The 21,857-nt window shown below is 44.7% G+C and overlaps 1 protein-coding gene across 1 annotated transcript in view; it reads right to left on the minus strand.

The window, feature by feature from the left end:
* LOC139372403 (CUB and sushi domain-containing protein 2-like) overlaps nt 1-21,857 on the minus strand; it is a 773,740-nt gene that overhangs the window by 341,328 nt on the left and 410,555 nt on the right. The window contains exons 12-14 of the mRNA XM_071112112.1: nt 20,233-20,336; nt 18,811-18,923; nt 2,781-2,963 (exon numbers count right to left, since the gene is read on the minus strand). Coding sequence (XP_070968213.1) covers nt 2,781-2,963; nt 18,811-18,923; nt 20,233-20,336 — 400 coding nt within the window. The remainder of the gene's footprint in view (nt 1-2,780; nt 2,964-18,810; nt 18,924-20,232; nt 20,337-21,857) is intronic.

The raw sequence follows: 21,857 nt of genomic DNA on the forward strand, positions 1-21,857 counted from the left end.
GACCAGGTCGCAGTTGTAAATGAGAACTTGTTCTCAACTGGCCTACCTGGTTAAATAAAGGTGTTCTCAACTGGCTACCTGGTTAAATAAAGGTGTTCTCAACTAGCCTACCTGGTTAAATAAAGGTGTTCTCACCTGGCCTACCTGGTTAAATAAAGGTGTTCTCAACTGGCCTACCTGGTTAAATAAAGGTGTTCTCAACTAACCTACCTGGTTAAATAAAGGTGTTCTCACCTGGCCTACCTGGTTAAATAAAGGTGTTCTCAACTAACCTACCTGGTTAAATAAAGGTGTTCTCACCTGGCCTACCTGGTTAAATAAAGGTGTTCTCAACTAACCTACCTGGTTAAATAAAGGTGTTCTCAACTAGCCTACCTGGTTAAATAAAGGTGTTCTCAACTAGCCTACCTGGTTAAATAAAGGTGTTCTCAACTGGCCTACCTGGTTAAATAAAGGTGTTCTCAACTAACCTACCTGGTTAAATAAAGGTGTTCTCAACTAACCTACCTGGTTAAATAAAGGTGTAATAATTACTTTTTAAATAAAGAGAAAGTGTTGCCCGGTTCTCTGCTTGTTTCGCTGAAGGGACTGACTGACTGTCTGTCAATACTCAGATCTCCCTCTATCTTTTCTTTCTTTCTTTCTTTCTTTCTTTCTTTCTTTCTTTCTTTATTGAATTTGAGGTAAACTATGAATCTTTATTTTGTTGTTCCTGAACAAACTAATGAGGTTACCATACATCATATTGGTGGTGGTGTCATTCACTTATATGAGGATGGTAATGGTAGAGTAGGGAAGGACAAATCTAATGGGAACATGCAGCTAACAGTCAGCACATTGACTGTGCTCGTGCGTTGTGAGGCACAGCGTGACTCTGCTCGTGCGTGTGCGTTGTGAGGCACAGCGTGACTCTGCTCGTGCGTGTGCGTTGTGAGGCCCAGCGTGACTGTGCGTGTGCGTTGTGAGGCACAGCGTGACTCTGCTCATGCGTGTGCGTTGTGAGGCACAGCGTGACTCTGCTCGTGCGTGTGCGTTGTGAGGCTCAGCGTGACTCTGCTCATGCGTGTGCGTTGTGAGGCACAGCGTGACTCTGCTCATGCGTGTGCGTTGTGAGGCTCAGCGTGACTCTGCTCATGCGTGTGCGTTGTGAGGCCCAGCGTGACTGTGCTCGTGCGTGTGTGTTGTGAGGCTCAGCGTGACTCTGCTCGTGCGTGTGCGTTGTGAGGCTCAGCGTGACTCTGCTCATGCGTGTGCGTTGTGAGGCTCAGCGTGACTCTGGTCATGCGTGTGCGTTGTGAGGCTCAGCGTGACTCTTCTCATGCGTGTGCGTTGTGAGGCTCAGCGTGACTCTGCTCATGCGTGTGCGTTGTGAGGCTCAGCGTGACTCTGCTCATGCGTGTGCGTTGTGAGGCACAGCGTGACTGTGCTCGTGCGTTGTGAGGCACAGCGTGACTCTGCTCATGCGTGTGAGGCTCAGCGTGACTCTGCTCCTGCGTGTGAGGCTCAGCATGACTCTGCTCGTGCGTGTGCGTTGTGAGGCACAGCGTGACTGTGCTCGTGCGTGTGCGTTGTGAGACACAGCGTGACTGTGCTCGTGCGTGTGCGTTGTGAGACACAGCGTGACTCTGCTCGTGCGTGTGCGTTGTGAGGCACAGCGTGACTGTGCACGTGCGTGTGCGTTGTGAGGCTCAGCGTGACTGTGCGTGTGCGTTGTGAGGCTCAGCGTGACTGTGTGTGAACGACCACATTATCCCCCTGCTTTACTGAGCAGAGGCTGTGGATTTGGATACAATAGGAGGGCTTATTAACTAATTAAAACTAAGAAATACAAATAGAAGAGCAGGAGAGAGAGCGAGAGAGATAAGGTTTCCATTATTGATAAGATAATGTGGAAGACAAAAAACAGTAGCATCTCTAAACAGTAGCATCTAATCACAGGCATCACCTAACAGACAAACCCAAATAAACACTTTTAGCATGACGTTTCTACAGCAGAGAGTTGTGAGCCTAGCAAGGATTTGGGATTGGATACTTGATGCTAATTGCATGCCATCGCTAAGTCAACTGTGAGTTAGGTTAGCAAAGGAGTCTTGTAACTCACAGACAGCTGGGCTAGCAAAGACAATGTGTTGTATAGGAGACAGATCACTGCTTACAGACACAGCTGGGCTAGCAAAGACAATTTGTTGTATAGGAGACATATCACTGCTTACAGACACAGCTGGGTTAGCAAAGATGATGTGTTGTATAGGAGACATATCACTGCTTACAGACACAGCTGAGTTAGCAAAGATGATGTGTTGTATAGGAGACATATCACTGCTTACAGACAAAGCTGGGTTAGCAAAGATGATGTGTTGTATAGGAGACATATCACTGCTTACAGACACAGCTGGGTTAGCAAAGATGATGTGTTGTATAGGAGACATATCACTGCTTCCAGACACAGCTGGGTTAGCAAAGATGATGTGTTGTATAGGAGACATATCACTGCTTACAGACACAGCTGGGCTAGCATACATGATGTGTTGTATAGGAGATAGATCACTACTTACAGACACAGCTGGGTTAGCATACATGATGTGTTGTATAGGAGATAGATCACTGCTTACAGACACAGCTGGGCTAGCATACATGATGTGTTGTATAGGAGACAGATCACTACTTACAGACACAGCTGGGCTAGCATACATGATGTGTATAGGAGACAGATCACTGCTTACAGACACAGCTGGGCTAGCATACATTATGTGTTGTATAGGAGACAGATCACTGCTTACAGACACAGCTGGGTTTCTTGGCTGACCACTGGTTGTTCTTCTGGCAGGTGATGTTCTTCTTTCCCACCAACTCAAAGGCAGGGAGACACTCAAAGTGCAGCCTGTCCCCGTGGCGGAAACCTGTCCCCTCCCGCTTGCCGTAGGCCGGTATCCCTGGGTCGCCACAGCTGCCCTGGTCAATCTCTGAAGGGAAGAGACACATTGATTGACAGGTAAAATAGTTGGATAAAATAAATGTTGGCTTTCCAGGGAAAATTTCAACATTTCACCTTTAATGTCCTAGACCTAGATTGCCATCTATTTTGCAATCACACAGCACAGATTATAATATCAGATTATAATATCATGTTATAATATCAGATTATCATATCATGTTATAATATCAGATTATCATATCAGATTATAATATAATGTTATAATATCAGATTATAATATAAGATTATAATGTCAAGTGTGCCTGTGTGATGCAATATCATCTAATGAAACCATGTAACCCCATGATGTGTAGGTTAGAGTAGGTTGGCTAACATGGTAGAGTAGAGAAGGGTTGGCTTACATGGTAGAGTAGAGAAGGGTTGGCTAACATGGTAGAGTATTGTTAGGTTGGCTAACATGGTAGCGAAGTGATATGTTGGCTAACATGGTAGAGTAGTGTTAGGTTGGCTAACATGGTAGAGTATTGTTAGGTTGGCTAACATGGTAGCGTAGAGAAGGGTTGGCTAACATGGTAGCGAAGTGATATGTTGGCTAACATGGTAGAGTATTGTTAGGTTGGCTAACATGGTAGAGTATTGTTAGGTTGGCTAACATGTTAGAGTATAGTTAGGTTGGCTATCATTGTAGAGTAGAGAAGGGTTGGCTATCATGTTAGAGTCAAGTTATGTTGGCCGACATGGTAGAATAGAGAAGGGTTGGCTAACATTGTAGAGTATAGTTAGGTTGGCTAAGATGGTAGAGTATTGTTAGGTTGGCTAACATGTTAGAGTCAAGTTATGTTGGCAAACATGGTAGAGTCTAGTTAGGTTGACTAACATGGTAGAGTATTGTTAGGTTGGCTAACATGTTAGAGTCAAGTTATGTTGGCAAACATGGTAGAGTCTAGTTAGGTTGGCTAACATGATAGAGTAGAGAAGGGTTGGCTAACATTGTAGAGCAGAGAAGGGCTGGCTAACATGGTAGAGTATAGGTAGGTTGGCTAACATGGTAGAGTAGAGAAGGGTTGGCTAACATGGTAGAATAGAGAAGGGCTGGCTAACGTGGTAGAGTAGAGAAAGGTTGGCTAACATGGTAGAGTAGTGTTAGGTTGGCTAACATGGTAGAGTAGAGAAGGGTTGGCTAACATGGTAGAGTAGTGTTAAGTTGGCTATCATGGTAGAGTAGTGTTAGGTTGGCTAACATGGTAGAGTAGAGAAGGGCTGGCTAACATGGTAGAGTATAGTAAGGTTGGCTAACATGGTAGAGTATAGTTAGGTTGGCTAACATGATAGAGTAGAGAAGGGTTGGCTAACATGGTAGAGTAGAGAAGGGTTGGCTATCATTGTAGAGTAGAGAAGGGTTGGCTATCATGGTAGAGTATTGTTAGGCTGGCTAACGTGGTAGAGTAGTGTTAGGTTGGCTAACATGGTAGAGTATTGTTAGGCTGGCTAACATGTTAGAGTATTGTTAGGTTGGCTAACATGTTAGAGTATGGTTAGGTTGGCTAACATGGTAGAGTAGTGTTAGGTTGGCTAACATGGTAGAGTATTGTTAGGTTGGCAAACATGGTAGAGTAGAGAAGGGTTGGCTAACATGGTAGAGTAGTGTTAAGTTGGCTATCATGGTAGAGTAGTGTTAGGTTGGCTAACATGGTAGAGTAGAGAAGGGCTGGCTAACATGGTAGAGTATAGTAAGGTTGGCTAACATGGTAGAGTATAGTTAGGTTGGCTAACATGATAGAGTAGAGAAGGGTTGGCTAACATGGTAGAGTAGAGAAGGGTTGGCTATCATTGTAGAGTAGAGAAGGGTTGGCTATCATGGTAGAGTATTGTTAGGCTGGCTAACGTGGTAGAGTAGTGTTAGGTTGGCTAACATGGTAGAGTATTGTTAGGCTGGCTAACATGTTAGAGTATTGTTAGGTTGGCTAACATGTTAGAGTATGGTTAGGTTGGCTAACATGGTAGAGTAGTGTTAGGTTGGCTAACATGGTAGAGTATTGTTAGGTTGGCAAACATGGTAGAGTAGTGTTAGGTTGGCTAACATGGTAGAGTAGTGTTAGGTTGGCTAACATTGTAGAGTAGTGTTAGGTTGGCTAACATGGTAGAGTATAGTTAGGTTAGCTAACATGGTAGAGTAGAGAAGGGTTGGCTATCATGGTAGAGTATTGTTAGGCTGGCTAACGTGGTAGAGTAGAGAAGGGTTGGCTAACATTGTAGAGTAGAGAAGGGTTGGCTATCATGTTAGAGTAGAGAAGGGTTTGGCTAACGTTGTAGAGTAGAGAATGGTTGGCTAACGTTGTAGAGTAGAGAAGGGTTGGCTAACATGGCAGAGTAGATAAGGCTTGGCTAACATTGTAGAGTAGAGAAGGTTTGGCTATCATGGCTGAGTAGAGAAGGGTTGGCTATCATGTTAGAGTCAAGTTATGTTGGCTAACATGGTAGAGTATAGTTAGGTTGGCTAACCTGGTAGAGTATTGTTAGGTTGGCTGACATGGTAGAGTAGAGAAGGGTTGGCTAACATGGTTGAGTATAGTTAGGTTGGCTAACATGGTGCACCTATATCACCCTGTTGGGTGATAGAATAAACAACACCTGTTTGTAATGTTGACTTCTCTAGGGTAGGGTGCATTCAGGGTGTATTGACATTCAGATGAAAAGAGTGCCCGAAGTAAACTGCCTGTTACTCAGGCCCAGAAGCTAGGACATGCACATTTTGGTATATTTGGATAGACAACACTGAAGTCTCCAAAACTGTTAAAATAATGCCTGTGAGTATAACAGAACTGATATGGCAGGCGAAACCTTGAGGACAAACCACCCACCAAAACAAAAAAAACAGTTTACCACTATTTTTAATGGCTAGTATTTTAATAATAATAATAATTATTATTCTGATGTATAACAGATATATTTTCAAGAATTTCAAATATTTGAATTTAGTATTTTTGAATTTGGCGCTCTGCAATTTCACTGGATGTTGGCCGGGTGGGATGTTACCGTCCCTAGTGAGGTTAACATCATCTTCACCTAAACTAGAGAGTTTTTTTAAGTGCTGTCTCAAACTATTTAGAGTGCTCAATGCTCTATACAAGGAACTGAATGACACAGACAGAACCCAGTCAGAACCCAGACAAAACCCAGTCAGATCCCAGTCAGAACCCAGTCAGTTCCCAGTCAGAACGTTATCAGATCCCAGTCAGATTCCAGTCAGAACCCAGACAGTACCTAGTCAGATCCCAGTCAGATCCCAGTCAGAACCCAGTCAAAACCCAGTCAGTTCCCAGTCAGAACCCAGTCAGAACATAATCAGATCCCAGTCAGAACCCAGTCAGATCCCAGACAGAACACAAATAGAACTCAGACAGAACCCAGACAGAAAGCAGTCTTAAAAGTCTAAAAGTATTTGGTTTTAAATGATCCCAGACAGAACCCAGACAGAACCCAGACAGATTCCAGTCAGATCTCAGTCAGAACCCAGTCAGAACCCAGTCAGAACCCACACAGAACCCAGACAGATCCCAGTCAGAACCCAGACAGAACGCAGTCAGAACCCAGTCAGGACCCAATCACAACCCAGCCAGAACACAGACAGAACACAGACAGAACCAGTGGTAGAAAAAATACTAAATTGTCATACTTGAGAAAAAGGAAAGATACCTTAAAAGAAAATGACTCAAGTAAAAGTGAAAGTCACCCAGTAAAATACCACTTGAGTAAAAGTCTAAAAGTATTTGGTTTTAAATGTACTTACGTATCAAAAGTAAAAGTATAAATAATTTAATTTAATTATTAATTAAACCAGATGACACAATGTTCTTGTTTTTAAATGTACGGATAGCCAGGGGCACATTTCAACACTGAGACACAATTTACAAACAAAGCATTTGTGTTTAATGAGTCAGATCAGAGGCAGTAGGGATGAACAGGGATGTTCTCTGTCTAGTGAGTCCTCCAGATCAGAGGCAGTAGAGATGACCAGGGATGTTCTCTGTTTATTGAGTCCTCCAGATCAGAGGCAGTAGGGATGGACCAGGGATGTTCTCTGTTTAGTGAGTCCTCCAGATCAGAGGCAGTAGGGATGGACCAGGGATGTTCTCTGTCAAGTGAGTCCTCCAGATCAGAGGCAGTAGGGATGTTCTCTGTTTAGTGAGTCCTCCAGATCAGAGGCAGTAAGGATGTTCTCTGTTTAATGAGTCTGCCAGATCAGAGACAGTAGGGATGTTCTCTGTTTAATGAGTCTGCCAGATCAGAGGCAGTAGGGACGAGCAGGGATGTTCTCTGTTTAGTGAGTCTGCCAGATCAGAGGCAGTAGGGACGAGCAGGGATGTTCTCTGTCTAGTGAGTCTGCCAGATCAGAGGCAGTAGGGATGTTCTCTGTTTAATGAGTCTGCCAGATCAGAGGCAGTAGGGATGTTCTCTGTTTAATGAGTCTGCCAGATCAGAGGCAGTAGGGATGTTCTCTGTTTAATGAGTCTGCCAGATCAGAGGCAGTAGGGATGTTCTCTGTTTAATGAGTCTGCCAGATCAGAGGCAGTAGGGACGAGCAGGGATGTTCTCTGTCTAGTGAGTCTGCCAGATCAGAGGCAGTAGGGATGTTCTCTGTCTAGTGAGTCTGCCAGATCAGAGGCAGTAGGGATGTTCTCTGTCTAGTGAGTCCTCCAGATCAGAGGCAGTAGGGACGAGCAGGGATGTTCTCTGTTTAGTGAGTCTGCCAGATCAGAGGCAGTAGGGACGAGCAGGGATGTTCTCTGTTTAATGAGTCTGCCAGATCAGAGGCAGTAGGGACGAGCAGGGATGTTCTCTGTTTAGTGAGTCTGCCAGATCAGAGGCAGTAGGGACGAGCAGGGATGTTCTCTGTTTAATGAGTCTGCCAGATCAGAGGCAGTAGGGACGAGCAGGGATGTTCTCTGTTTAGTGAGTCTGCCAGATCAGAGGCAGTAGGGATGACCAGGGATGTTCTCTGTTTAATGAGTCTGCCAGATCAGAGGCAGTAGGGACGAGCAGGGATGTTCTCTGTTTAATGAGTCTGCCAGATCAGAGGCAGTAGGGACGAGCAGGGATGTTCTCTGTTTAATGAGTCTGCCAGATCAGAGGCAGTAGGGACGAGCAGGGATGTTCTCTGTTTAATGAGTCTGCCAGATCAGAGGCAGTAGGGACGAGCAGGGATGTTCTCTGTTTAATGAGTCTGCCAGATCAGAGGCAGTAGGGATGTTCTCTGTTTAATGAGTCTGCCAGATCAGAGGCAGTAGGGACGAGCAGGGATGTTCTCTGTTTAATGAGTCTGCCAGATCAGAGGCAGTAGGGACGAGCAGGGATGTTCTCTGTTTAATGAGTCTGCCAGATCAGAGGCAGTAGGGACGAGCAGGGATGTTCTCTGTTTAATGAGTCTGCCAGATCAGAGGCAGTAGGGACGAGCAGGGATGTGCTCTTGATAAGGGTGTGAATTAGACCATTGTCCTGTCCTGCTAAGCATTCAAAATGTAACAAGTACTTTTGGGTGTTAGGGAATGTAAGGAGTACATTATTTTCTTTAGGAATGTAGTGGAATAAAAGTTAAATTACTAAAAAACATAAATAGTAAAGTAAAGTACAGACACCCAAAAATACTTTTCACCACTGGACAGAACGCAGTCAGAACCCAGACAGAACCCAGACGGAAAGCAGACAGAACCCAGTCAGAACCCAGACAGAAAGCAGTCAGAACCCAGTCAGAACCCAGACAGAACCCAGACAGAACCCAGACAGAAAGCAGTCAGAACCCAGACAGAACCCAGACAGAACACAGTCAGAACACAGACATAACCCATACAGACCACAGTCAGAACCCAGACAGAACCCAGACAGAAAGCAGTCAGAACCCAGTCAGAACCCAGACAGAACCCAGACAGAACCCAGACAGAAAGCAGTCAGAACCCAGACATAACCCATACAGACCACAGTCAGAACCCAGACAGAACCCAGACAGAAAGCAGTCAGAACCCAGTCAGAACCCAGACGGAAAGCAGACAGAACCCAGTCAGAACCCAGACAGAACCCAGACAGAAAGCAGTCAGAACCCAGTCAGAACCCAGACGGAAAGCAGACAGAACCCAGTCAGAACCCATTCAGAAAGCAGACAGAACCCAGTCAGAACCCATTCAGAAAGCAGACAGAACCCAGTCAGAACCCATTCAGAACTCAGACAGAACAAAGTATCTTCTCTCTCTCTCTTTCTTTCTCTCTCTCAATTCAATATCAATTTAAGGGGCCTTATTGGCTTGGGAAACATATGTTTACATCGCCAAAGCAACTGAAATAGATAATAAACAAAAGTGAAATATTTACAATGGTGTTTGTCCTTCACTGGTTGCCCTTTTCTCGTGGCAACAGGTCACAAATCTTGCTGCTGTGATGTCACACGTTGTGATTTCACCCAGTAGATATGGGAGTTTATCACAATTGTATTTTATTTGGAATTCTTTGTGGGTCTTTGTAATCTGAGGGAAATATGTGTCTCTAATATGGTCATACATTTGGCAGGATGCTAGGAAGCGCAGCTCAGTTTCCACCACATTTTGTGCACATAGCCTGTCTTCTCTTGAGAGCCATGTCTACCTACAGTGGCCTTTCTCAATAGCAAGGCTATGCTCACTGAGTCTGTACATAGTCCAAGATTTCCTTAAGTTTGGGTCAGTCACAGTGGTCAGGTATTCTGCCAATGTGTACTCTCTGTTTAGGGCAACATATCATTCTAGTTTTCTCTGTGTTTTTGTAAATTCTTTCTAATGTGTCAAGAAATTGTCTTTTTGTTGTCTCATGATTTGATTTTGATGCTGTCCTGGGACTCTGTGGGGTGTGTTTGTGAACAGAGCCCTAGGACCAGCTTGCTTAGTGAACTCTTCTCCAGGTTCATCTCTCTGTAGGTGATGGCTTTGTTATGGAATGTTTGGGAATCGCTTCCTTTTAGGTGGTTGTAGAAATTAATGTCTATTTTCTGGATTTTGATCATTAGCGGGAATAGGCCTAATTCTGCACTGCATGCGTTATTTGGTGTTCTATGTTGTACAAGGAGGACATTTCTGCGTCCTTGGTTCCAAATATTGGGGAAAATGCAAGAGCTGAGGATGATGTTAAAGAGTTTAGACATTTGGAATTTGTGGTCTGTAAATTTTATCATTTCATGTCAGATACTATCAACACCACATGTCACGTTCGTCGCCATCATAGACCTACATATACCTAGACATACCAGAACCCCATAGAATTACAAAAAGACCTAGACAAGACAAAAACACACATACCACCCTCGTCACACCCTGACCTAACCAAAAGAATAAAGAAAACAAAGATAACTAAGGTCAGGGCGTGACAGTACCCCCCCCCCAAGGGTGCGGACTCCCGGCCGCAAACCTAAACCTATATGGGTGGGTCTGGGTAGGCATCTAAGCTCGGTGGCGGCTCTGGTTCTGGACGCCGCCCCCTTCTTTACCCTGAGTTCGCTCTTGTAGCACTGACCCGTGGATCATTGTCGGAGGCTCTGGACTAAGGAACTTAGCCGTAGGCGGTTCCGGACTGTGGCCCGTCGTTGGAGGTTCCCGGACTGTGGCCCGTCGTTGAAAGTTCCGGACTGTGGCCCGTCGTTGGAGGTCACTATAGGCCTGGTGCGTGGTGCCGGCACTGGTGGTACCGGGCTGGGGACACGCACCTCAGGGTGAGTGCGAGGAGCAGGAACAGGGCGTACTGGACCCTGGAGGCACACTGTAGGCCTGGTGTGTGGTGCCGGCACTGGTGGTACTGGGCTGGGGACACGCACCTCAGGGCGAGTGCGGGGAGGAGGAACATGGCGTACTGGACTGCCGAGGCACACGCAATCTCCACGTGTGCTGCCCCCCCCCAAAAAATATTGGGGCTGCCTCAAGGGCTTCCGTGCTAGCCGTGGACCTTCATATCTTCGCTCGTCTTCTATTCTCCGGTATTTCTCCTCGTAGTATCGCCGTTCCGCTTTTGCTGCCTCTAACTCCTCCTTAGGATGGTGATACTCCCCCGGCTGTGTCCAGGGCTCCACCTAATAACTCCTCCCAGGTCCATTTCCCCATTAAGCGTTGTTCCTTCTTTTCACGGTTTGGTGGGTTATTCTGTCATGTTCCTCGTAACGATGAGACCAAGACGCAATTTTGCTATTTTTTTCCCGTTTTGTGTAACTTATTTTTGAACTTATTGTGTACATAATGTTGCTGCTACGACTGAAAATAGCTTCTGGACATCAGAAAAGCGAAAACTCACCACGGACTTTTCCTTTAACGATCCCGACGAGAAGGAATCCTACTTTCACTGGAACAGGCCAAGATCCACTCATTTTGTGGAAAAAAGATGCCCGGAAAAGGGGACGCATTCTTCTGAGAAGAGTGAGTAAACTCCCAATACCTTCCATTCTCCTTGTTAAAAGTGCAATCGCTAGAAAATAAAATTGCTGACCCACTATTAAGATTATCCTACCAACGGGACATTAAAAACTGGAACATCTTATGTTTCACAGAGACTGAATGATGAAACGTACAATATAGAACTGGTGGGATATTCCTAAGACCGCTCTCAACCAACTTTATAAGACCATAAGGAAAGAAGAAAATGCTCACCCAGATGCGACGCTCCGGCAGGACAGAGATGCTACCTCTGGTAAGACGAGGGGTGGGGGTGTGTATATTTTTGTCAATAACAGTTGGTGTGCGATGTCTAATATTAAAGAAGTCTCGAGGTATTCCTCACCTGAGGTAGAGTACCTTATGATAAGCCAGACTTATACACGTTCCCATTGGCTGACGCAGAGTCCTCGTTGTCTAACATCCCGAGTTTCCACCCATAGGTAACACCCCCCCCCCCCTCTTAACAGAGGAGTAGAGTTAATATAGCACTGCGCCATGCCAGGGGATGGTCTGTGTGGAAGATTAAGTTGTTTATGTTCCCATTTATTAGAAGTCAACAGAAAGCGTCTTTTGAATTTCCATAAGGAGCTTCTTATTAAACTCTTTCTGTGCCTTCTCATTTTTTACATCCAGGGGGTACTATATTTTAATGACCTCTGCACAGAGGGAGGGGGCATCAAAGGCCTCTGCAATTGGGTGGGAGAGGCTCTGAAACTTTCCTGCCATTGTTGGGCTCAGTGGTAATTGAAGTTGCAGCCGGATCTATTTTGTCCTATTAAGCTTGGAAGCCTGACTTAGCATTCAGTCTTTATAAAGTAAAATATATCATTGTAATTTATTTACTTATTGGATTTAAAAAGTAGCTTCTGATGAAACATTACTCACTCAGCTCCAGGTTGGATCATGTTTTCAGGTTTCTGTTGTTCTTCTTTAGCTGGTTGTTGGTTTGCCAGAGCATGTGCTGTATAGTACTTGGTAATAAGAATCTTTGGTAGTAGTAATCCTTCCAGGTTATTTTGTCTAAAATTAGATAGTAGGTTTGGAGTGTTGATTTGTAGTGAAGGTTATGTTGTAGATGGTAGTATCCTGTATATGTCCTGGTGACATAGTGTTGTGGAGGGTAGTATCCTGTATATGTCCTGGTGACATAGTGTTGCAGAGGGTAGTATCCTGTATATGTCCTGGTGACATAGTGTTGTAGAGGGTAGTATCCTGTATATGTCCTGGTGACATAGTGTTGTGGAGGGTAGTATCCTGTATATGTCCTGGTGACATAGTGTTGTGGAGGGTAGTATCCTGTATATGTCCTGGTGACATAGTGAAGGTTATGTTGTAGAGGGTAGTATCCTGTATATGTCCTGGTGACATAGTGTTGTAGAGGGTAGTATCCTGTATATGTCCTGGTGACATAGTGTTGTGGAGGGTAGTATCCTGTATATGTCCTGGTGACATAGTGTTGTAGAGGGTAGTATAGTGTATATGTCCTGGTGACATAGTGTTGTGGAGGGTAGTATCCTGTATATGTCCTGGTGACATAGTGTTGCAGAGGGTAGTATCCTGTATATGTCCTGGTGACATAGTGTTGTGGAGGGTAGTATCCTGTATATGTCCTGGTGACATAGTGTTGTAGAGGGTAGTATCCTGTATATGTCCTGGTGACATAGTGTTGTGGAGAGTAGTATCCTGTATATGTCCTTATTTTGTTAAAACATGCTCCTTCCTTCAACCCTGTATCTCATGGAAATATAAATGTTTTGTCCAGTGTATTTTACATCTCTCTCTCTCTCTGCAGCTTCTGCCTGGGACGAGGAGCTGACGTGCACTTTTACACGCTGGCACATATTTCTTTAGTCTTTACAAACGCGCACACCCCACATCCCGTACATTATCCAATTATTCATGCATCCCTCACTCTTCCCCGTCCTGGTTTTTCCGGGGCTGCTACAGATGGAATCCAGAGAACTCCCAGTGATGAATCGGTAAATGGAACGTCAGAACAGGAAGAGTACAGAACAAATAAGCCCATCCATGCATCCATGGAATGATGCTAGATTCTCATGACCTTTTAAAACGCACCAGGGGATCGGAGACTGAGAGATAATCCATGGGTGATTTAGGGTGTTTTCACATATGAAATTAGTTACCCTGGTTCGAGGTTCCTAAATTGTTGGTGAGAATTTTACATAATATGTTTTGCTTTTACAAGGTCTGAAAAATAACCGTTTCAGGGTGCGATTAGCAAAATACAGATTCTACATGACGTAAGTGAGCTAACTTGTTGACAACGGGCAAAAAACTTCCATACGACTCCCACTGCCACGCCACAGTACCTGGTACTCTGGTCCTGGATGTTGAACCCACGACTCACGCTGCCACATCCCAGTACCTGGTACTCTGGTCCTGGATGTTGAACCCGCAACTCACGCAGCCGCATCCCAGAACCTGGTACTCTGGTCCTGGATGTTGAACCCGCGACTCACGCTGCCACATCCCAGTACCTGGTACTCTGGTCCTGGATGTTGAACCCACGACTCACGCTGCCACATCCCAGTACCTGGTACTCTGGTCCTGGATGTTGAACCCACGACTCACTGCTGCCACATCCCAGTACCTGGTACTCTGGTCCTGGATGTTGAACCCACGACTCACTGCTGCCACATCCCAGTACCTGGTACTCTGGTCCTGGATGTTGAACCCACGACTCACTGCTGCCACATCCCAGTACCTGGTACTCTGGTCCTGGATGTTGAACCCACGACTCACTGCTGCCACATCCCAGTACCTGGTACTCTGGTCCTGGATGTTGAACCCACGACTCACTGCTGCCACATCCCAGTACCTGGTACTCTGGTCCTGGATGTTGAACCCACGACTCACTGCTGCCACATCCCAGTACCTGGTACTCTGGTCCTGGATGTTGAACCCACGACTCACTGCTGCCACATCCCAGTACCTGGTACTCTGGTCCTGGATGTTGAACCCACGACTCACTGCTGCCACATCCCAGTACCTGGTACTCTGGTCCTGGATGTTGAACTCGCGACTCACGCTGGTCCAGGGTTCATTTTGTGCGTTTTCACAAATGTTTTATAGGATCAGGGTACCAGGAAAAGCACCTTAATGACTATCATTTTTTAAACACATATTTAGTGTCTACGATGTGGAGATGAGTATCCTAAGGGACTCATCAGGTCCATTACTTGTGGATGTAACTCAGTGTTATGCCCACCTATGGATTTATAATGAGTTGTTTTATGGATTTTTGTACTGCAGATTTTCTTCTAAAGTGACTTTGGGGCGTCTTGGGGAGAAGAAGAAAGGTAGTATTATTATGAATAAGGGGGAGGATTGATTTTCACTGTAAACACTTTATTTTTTTTTTGCGTGAATGTTTTATGTTATGTATGTAAAAAATCACCAGGAAGTAGATTAGTTAATGGACCAATAAAAAAGAGAGTTCCAAACAACAGTTAACCCTCACAACCACTTATTGCTCTTTGCTAAAAAGCTTTTTTAATTTTTATTTTATTTTAGACTATTTTTAATGGAGAAAAAAACAAAAAAACAATAAGATACTTCATTGTTACCCAGAAATGATTTGATATGGAAATGAAAACATTTGCATTGGATAGGGATAATACCCAGAATAACAAGCCATGAAACTCCTGTTGGTGGAAACGTATGTTCTATCAGTGGTGAAATAACTTCTGATTGGTCAGTCTGAGAAATCTAACTTCTGATTGGTCAGTCTGAGAAATCTAACTTCTGATTGGTCAGTCTGAGAAATCTAACTTCTGATTGGTCAGTCTGAGAAAACTAACTTCTGATTGGTCAGTCTGAGAAATCTAACTTCTGATTGGTCAGTCTGAGAAATCTAACTTCTGATTGGTCAGTCTGAGAAATCTAACTTCTGATTGGTCAGTCTGAGAAAACGAACTTCTGATTGGTCAGTCTGAGAAATCAGGAAATTCTGTAGGAACACGTCATAGCTACAGTACATGGTTCTGGTCACTGGAGACAGCAGAAAACACACTATCACATTTCATAACTCTTTTTAAAATCATTACCTGCATTTCAGATTGTCAAATCAGCCAACAGATGGTATGGCCACACTTGTCTAGAACACATCCATCCGTTTATATTGGCATGACAAAGTACATTATTCACATTAGATGTGCACAATCTAATCAGTGTATCAAATTATTCAACTCAGTTCCTCCTTCAAGTATTATCTCCCAATGCGCCCTGTTCCCTCAGTGGGAAACGTGGGAAAGGGCCTCTGTTGCCATAGCAACGTACTCTGCACTCGCTCTGGGCAGCAGAGTTTCCAAGTTGAACTGGGATGAGACAGACTCCTAAATTGATAGTACAGTTTGTTTAGGTGATTTTACAGCTAGCTAGCTAGCTACTTCACATGCTAATATTGACTTTGGTATTATTGTGTGTACAGTAGATATGTCCACGGTTAAGTTTAGACAATTATTTGAATCGTTAATATTAGAATTAAGGTTTCGGTTAGAACAAAAAATTATAATTAAAAAAAAATTGAGCTCGCAGCTTACGCCCATCTGCAATCCATGGTGGTAATAGCACTCACCGTTGCCCCTAGTGGCCGGTTTTTAAGTCATCGCCAGATGGTCCTGTTAGCTGGCTAGCTAGTTCAATTAGTGACATCATATTATAAAACTGACAACGTCTTCACTATAGCTAATTTGCATGAATTATTACAGGAAAATAAACTCGCAACAAAATCTTTATTTACAAGTTCGATTTTGAGCTAATTACAGAAAATGGCTTATGGTTGTGTGAGGAAATAAAAGCAGGGTATTCTACCACAGAATTATAGAACTTAGACATTGTCTCGTTGGCCGAATTTGACTTTGGTGCATGTCTGGTTGTTCGTTACATTACCGTCTCTGGTAAAACACACAATATATAAAATAAAATCTAAGTTTATTTGTCACAGGATACAGAAGGTGTAAACAGTAGAGTAAAATGGTTACTAATGGTTATAACTAGCAATGCAAATAGCTCTGAGATATGAACATATGAATATACAGATCATACACATAACCTTAAACGAGCTAACGTTAGCTAACAGTACGTCTTAACTTGCAATGAAAACGATTTTAAGACTAAATTAGAAACATGTCATATCTAGGGCGGCAGGGTAGCCTAGTGGTTAGAGCGTTGGACTAGTAACCGGAAGTTCAAATCCCCGAGCTGACAAGGTACAAATCTGTCGTTCTGCCCCTGAACAGGCAGTTAACCCACTGTTCCTAGGCCGTCATTGAAAATAACTGTATTCTAATATTCTTAACTGACTTGCCTAGTTAAATAAAGGTAAAAATAAATAATAAAATAAAAAATCTGAAAATGTAGCTAGCTAGACTCTCTTATACATGGATAAACACTTTTTCCTCTCTGTCACAGGTTGCCATGGTTACCCTTTGTTTGTTTTATACAATAGCCTTCTTTGTGTTGTCTTTTTGACTCACTCTGCATATTACAATCAAATGCCTGACATTTTCTCCATCTCCTTAGCTAGCAAACTAATTCCACCGGGCATTTCAAAACTCAGTCCTCCAGAAATGGAAGAAGTTCTGCCCAAAATTAAACATTAAAAATACATGTTTATGTTCAAATGCATCTCCTGTGAAGTAGTGACGAGCGGCACACAGCTAGCTTCATGAAACGAGGTGTGTGTGGATCTCCAAAAGTGTGTGTGGATCTCCAAAAGTGTGTGTGGATCTCCAAAAGTATGTGTGGATCTCCAAAAGTGTGTGTGGATCTCCAAAAGTGTGTGTGTGCCGCGTGTCACAAAACCCACAAAGACATTTGTGGGTTCGATTACAGGTTCAGAATGGCCAGAAACATATAAGTTTCTTCTGAAACTCGTCAGTCTATTCTTGTTCTGAGAAATAAAGTCTATTCCATGTCAGATATTGACAAGAAACTGAAGATCTCGTACAACGCTGTGTACTACTCCCTTCAGAGAACAGCGCAAACTGGATCTAACCAGAATAGAAAGAGGAGTTGGAGGCCCCGGTGCACATCTGAGCAAGAGGAGAAGTACATTAGAGTGTCTAGTTTGGGAGGAGGGGGTCCTAACATCATGTGACAGGCGTCCTGAGTCCTAACATCATTGTATGTGTGTGTGTGTGTCTCTGTGTGTGTTTGTATGCGTGTGTGTGCGTGTGTATACCTCTGTGTGTCTTTGTGTCTCTATGTTTGTACTTATGTATGTCTGTGTGTCTGTCTGTGTGTGTGTGTGTGTGTGTGTGTGTGTGTGTGTGTGTGTGTGTGTGCATGCGTGCGTGTTTGTGTACGTCTGTCTGTCTGTCTGTGTGTGTGTGTGTGTGTGTGTGTGTGTGTGTGTGTGTGTGTGTGTGTGTGTGTGTGTGTGTGTGTGTGTGTGTGTGTGTGTGTGTGTTCTTCTGTGTCTGTGGGTCTGTGTTATGTCTACACCAGATAATCTAGAAAATATGCAAAGTTATTCAAATTGAAGTACATTTTTGGGAATCCTCAATCACTAAAGGGAGAAAAAAATGCTTCACAGTAATTATTCTCCTTCATTAAAGCTGATCTCATTGTTTCAAAGGAGTTCTGCCCCTCTACTTTCTTCTGGGTGTTAAAACATACAGCAAACAACACGATATAACAGTGTGTGTGTGTGTGTGTGTGTGTGTGTGTGTGTCTGTATGTGTGTGTGTTAGAACTACAGATGAAATAACAGTATACACTGAGTGTACAAAACAATAAGAACACCTTCCTAATATTAAGTTGCACTCCCTTTTTGCCCTCAAGGATGCTGGCCCATGTCGACTCCAATGCTTCCCACAGTTGTGTCAAGTTGGCTGGATGTGTTTTGGGTGTTGGACCATTCTTGATACACACGGGAAACTGTTGAGCATGAAAAACCCAGCAGCGTTGCAGTTCTTGACACAAACCGGTGTGCCTGTCCCCTACTACAACACCCTGTTCAAAAGGCACTTTAAACCCTTCGTCTTGTCCATTTACCCTCTGAATGGCAAACACACACAATTCATGTCTCAATTGTCTCAAGGCTAAAAAATCCTAATTCAACCTGTCTCCTTCCCTTCATCTACACTGATTGAAGTGGATTTAACAGGTGACATCAATAAGGGATCATAGCTTTCACCTGGACTCACCTGGTCAGTCTATGTCAAGGAAAGAGCAGAAAAACACACACACAGTCACACACACACACACACACACACACACACACACACACACACACACACACACACACACACACACACACACACACACACACACACACACACACTTCTAACAGTCAGCGAAGATGAGAATCAGAGAGGAACATGGAGCAAAGTATTTCTTTTGGCGGGATATTACCAGAAACAAAACCCATCATCATCATCATCATCATCATCACCTTCATCAGCTTACCTTCATAAGACACCTTGAAGCCCAGAGAGCCACTGGTGTCATCAGTCTTGAAGTTGAGCCACATCTGATGACTGGTGCTGACCACCAGGTCTGGAGTAGTGGTCCCTGATAGGCTGAAGGAGACAGGGGGAAGATGTGTGAGTGTGTCTGTGCCTGTGTTAGTGTGTTGGTGCCCATGGGAGTGTGTTGGTGCCCATGGGAATGTGCCGGTGCCTGTGTTAGTGTGTCTGTGCCTGTGAGAGCACACCTAGGGATACTTAGGGATCCCTCCCTCTCTCCCCTCTCTCTCCCCCCTCTCCTCCCCTCCTCCTCCACAACAACCTAAAGCCTCACTACACAGCTCCACATAAAAATCGATCTATAAAATTTTATTAAGGCCGTAAATTTCAGCACAATTAATAACAACACCCAGTGAAACGTTATGGAGCATCTGTTGGAGCAAACTCCATTAGGACACATCAATATGCAACGCGACGTGGCGAACGGCCGTGATCTTGTTTTAACATTGAGGGGAGCAGGGATTGACAATGTGGCACTGGATCTATCTTTCACGCACTACTGGTCCTGGAGGTGATGAAATGGACAGAAATAGATGGATGGAGGGAGATGGAAGGTGGTAGGGAGGTGGGGGAGGAGGAGGAGGAGGGAGAGGAGGAAGAGAGGAGGAGGAGGAGGAGGAGGGGGAGGAGGAGGAGGAGAGGAGGAGAGGAGGAGGTGGAGGAGGAGAGGAGGAGAGGAGGAGGAGGGGGAAGAGGAGGTGGGGGAGGAGGAGGAGGAGGGAGAGGAGGAAGAGAGGAGGAGGAGGAGGAGGGGGAAGAGGAGGAGGAGAGGAGGAGGTGGGGGAGGAGGAGAGGAGGAGGAGGGGGAGGAGGAGGAGGAGAGGAGGAGGAGGAGAGGAGGAGGTGGGGAGGAGGTGGGGAGGAGGAGAGGAGGCAGAGGAGGAGAGGAGGAGGTGGGGGAGGAGGAGGAGTTGGAGGTGGGGGAGGAGGAGGAGGTGGGGGAGGAGGAGGAGGAGGAGGAGGAGGAGGAGGAGGAGGAGGAGGAGGAGGAGGAATGCAGGGGAGGAGGAATTGAGGGAGGGAGAGAGGGAGAGAGGTGAGAGAGGGAAGTTAGGATAGAGATGGCAAGACAAATATGGAGAAAGAGGAGAGAGAGAGAGAGAGAGAGAGAGAGAGAGAGAGAGAGAGAGAGAGAGAGAGAGAGAGAGAGAGAGAGAGAGAGGGAGAGAGAGGGTAAGTGGGTGATCGAGAAAGACAGACAGAGAGAAAACTAGTGAAAGAGGCAGAGAGGTGGGTGGAAAGCAAGTCAAACTGAAGGAGGGAAAGAGCGGGTGTATTCACAAGAAAATTGTGTGAGAAATGTGAGAACAAGAAAAAGGACAAAGAGAGAAATAAGACAGGAAGCAGAGAGGCTGAAACTCACACGTGAAAGACGGTCTTCTGATCTCCGACCACGGCTCCATCTCCAACCGTCAACGTATCGTAACCACGTTCCAGATCAAAGTCCTCAAAGGTCAGTTTGATCACCTAGGTGACAGTAACGATGTCAGAACGCCAAATTGGTTCACAAATATATAAATATCATTCCCTCCATTTTATGTATTCTCTGCATTGCTCTCTCTCTCTCTCCCTACCTACCTACCTCCCTCCCTCCCTCTCTCTCTATATTTCTCTCTCTTTCTCTCTCTCTTTCTCTTTCTTACTCTTTCACTTTATTTTTAAGAATGTGAAATGTCAGAATAATTGTAGAGAGAATGATTTATTTTAGCTTTTATTTCTTTCATCACATTCCCAGTGGGTCAGACGTTTACATACACTCAATTAGTATTTGGTAGCATTGCCTTTAAATTGTTTAGCTTGGGTCAAACATTTCGGGTAACCTTCCACAAGCTTCCCACAATAAGTTGGGTGAATTTTGGCCCATTCCTCCTGACAGAGCTGGTGTAACTGAGTCAGGCCTCCTTGCTCGCACACACTTTCTCAGTTCTGCCCACAAATTTCCTATAGGTTTGAGGTCAGGACTTTGTGATGGCCACTACAATACCTTGACTTTGTTGTCCTTAAGCCATTTTGCCACATCTTTGGAAGTATGCTTGGGGTCATTATCCATTTGGAAGACCCTCTATTCCTCTATCCTCTAATCCATCCCTCTATCCCTCTATCCTCAAATCCATCCATTCCTCTATTCCTCTATCCTCTAATCCATCCATCCCTCTATTCCTCTAATCCATTCATCCCTCTATCCCTCTATCCTCTAATCCATCCATTCCTCTATTCCTCTATCCTCTAATCCATCCATCCCTCTATTCCTCTAATCCATTCATCCCTCTATCCCTCTATCCTCTAATCCATCCATCCCTCTATTCCTCTAATCCATCCATCCCTCTATTCCTCTAATCCATCCATCCCTCTATCCTCTAATCCATCCATCCCTCTATTCCTCTAATCCATTCATCCCTCTATCCCTCTATCCTCTAATCCATCCATCCCTCTATTCCTCTATCCTCTAATCCACATATGTCAGAGTCAAGGCCCGCGGGCCACATCCGGCCCGCAAGAAGGTTTTTTACGGCCCCTGGGATGATCTTGATTTATTATTAGAACCGGCCCGCAGCAAGCCGGCAGCCCGCAGATCTTTTACACGCACCAATACTACATTTCCCACAATGCAAAGGTGACGCACCGAGCAGTAGGCTGCTTCATTTCAATATTTATTGGCACAGCAGTCGTCAGCATCACAGTAAAATTAACTTTCAGATACCCATCAAAAATGGCAAAACGGAAGGTGGATACTGAGAACCGGGGGTTTCAAACAAGGTGGGAGTCGGAGTATATGTTCACGAAGGTAGCTGGAAAACCTGTGTGTCTTCTGTGTGGAGAAAGTGTGGCGGTACTGAAAGAGTACAATCTGAGACGACATTATGAAACGAAACACGCGGACACACACGCGGACGCAACTGTCAAGGCCAGTTTTATTTTGGCAGAAGAGATCGCTAAATCAGCCCGGCCATTTACGGAGGGGGATTTCATCAAAAACTGCATGATTAA

Source organism: Oncorhynchus clarkii, chromosome 18 (genome assembly GCF_045791955.1).
Source record: "Oncorhynchus clarkii lewisi isolate Uvic-CL-2024 chromosome 18, UVic_Ocla_1.0, whole genome shotgun sequence".
NCBI lineage: Eukaryota > Metazoa > Chordata > Actinopteri > Salmoniformes > Salmonidae > Oncorhynchus > Oncorhynchus clarkii.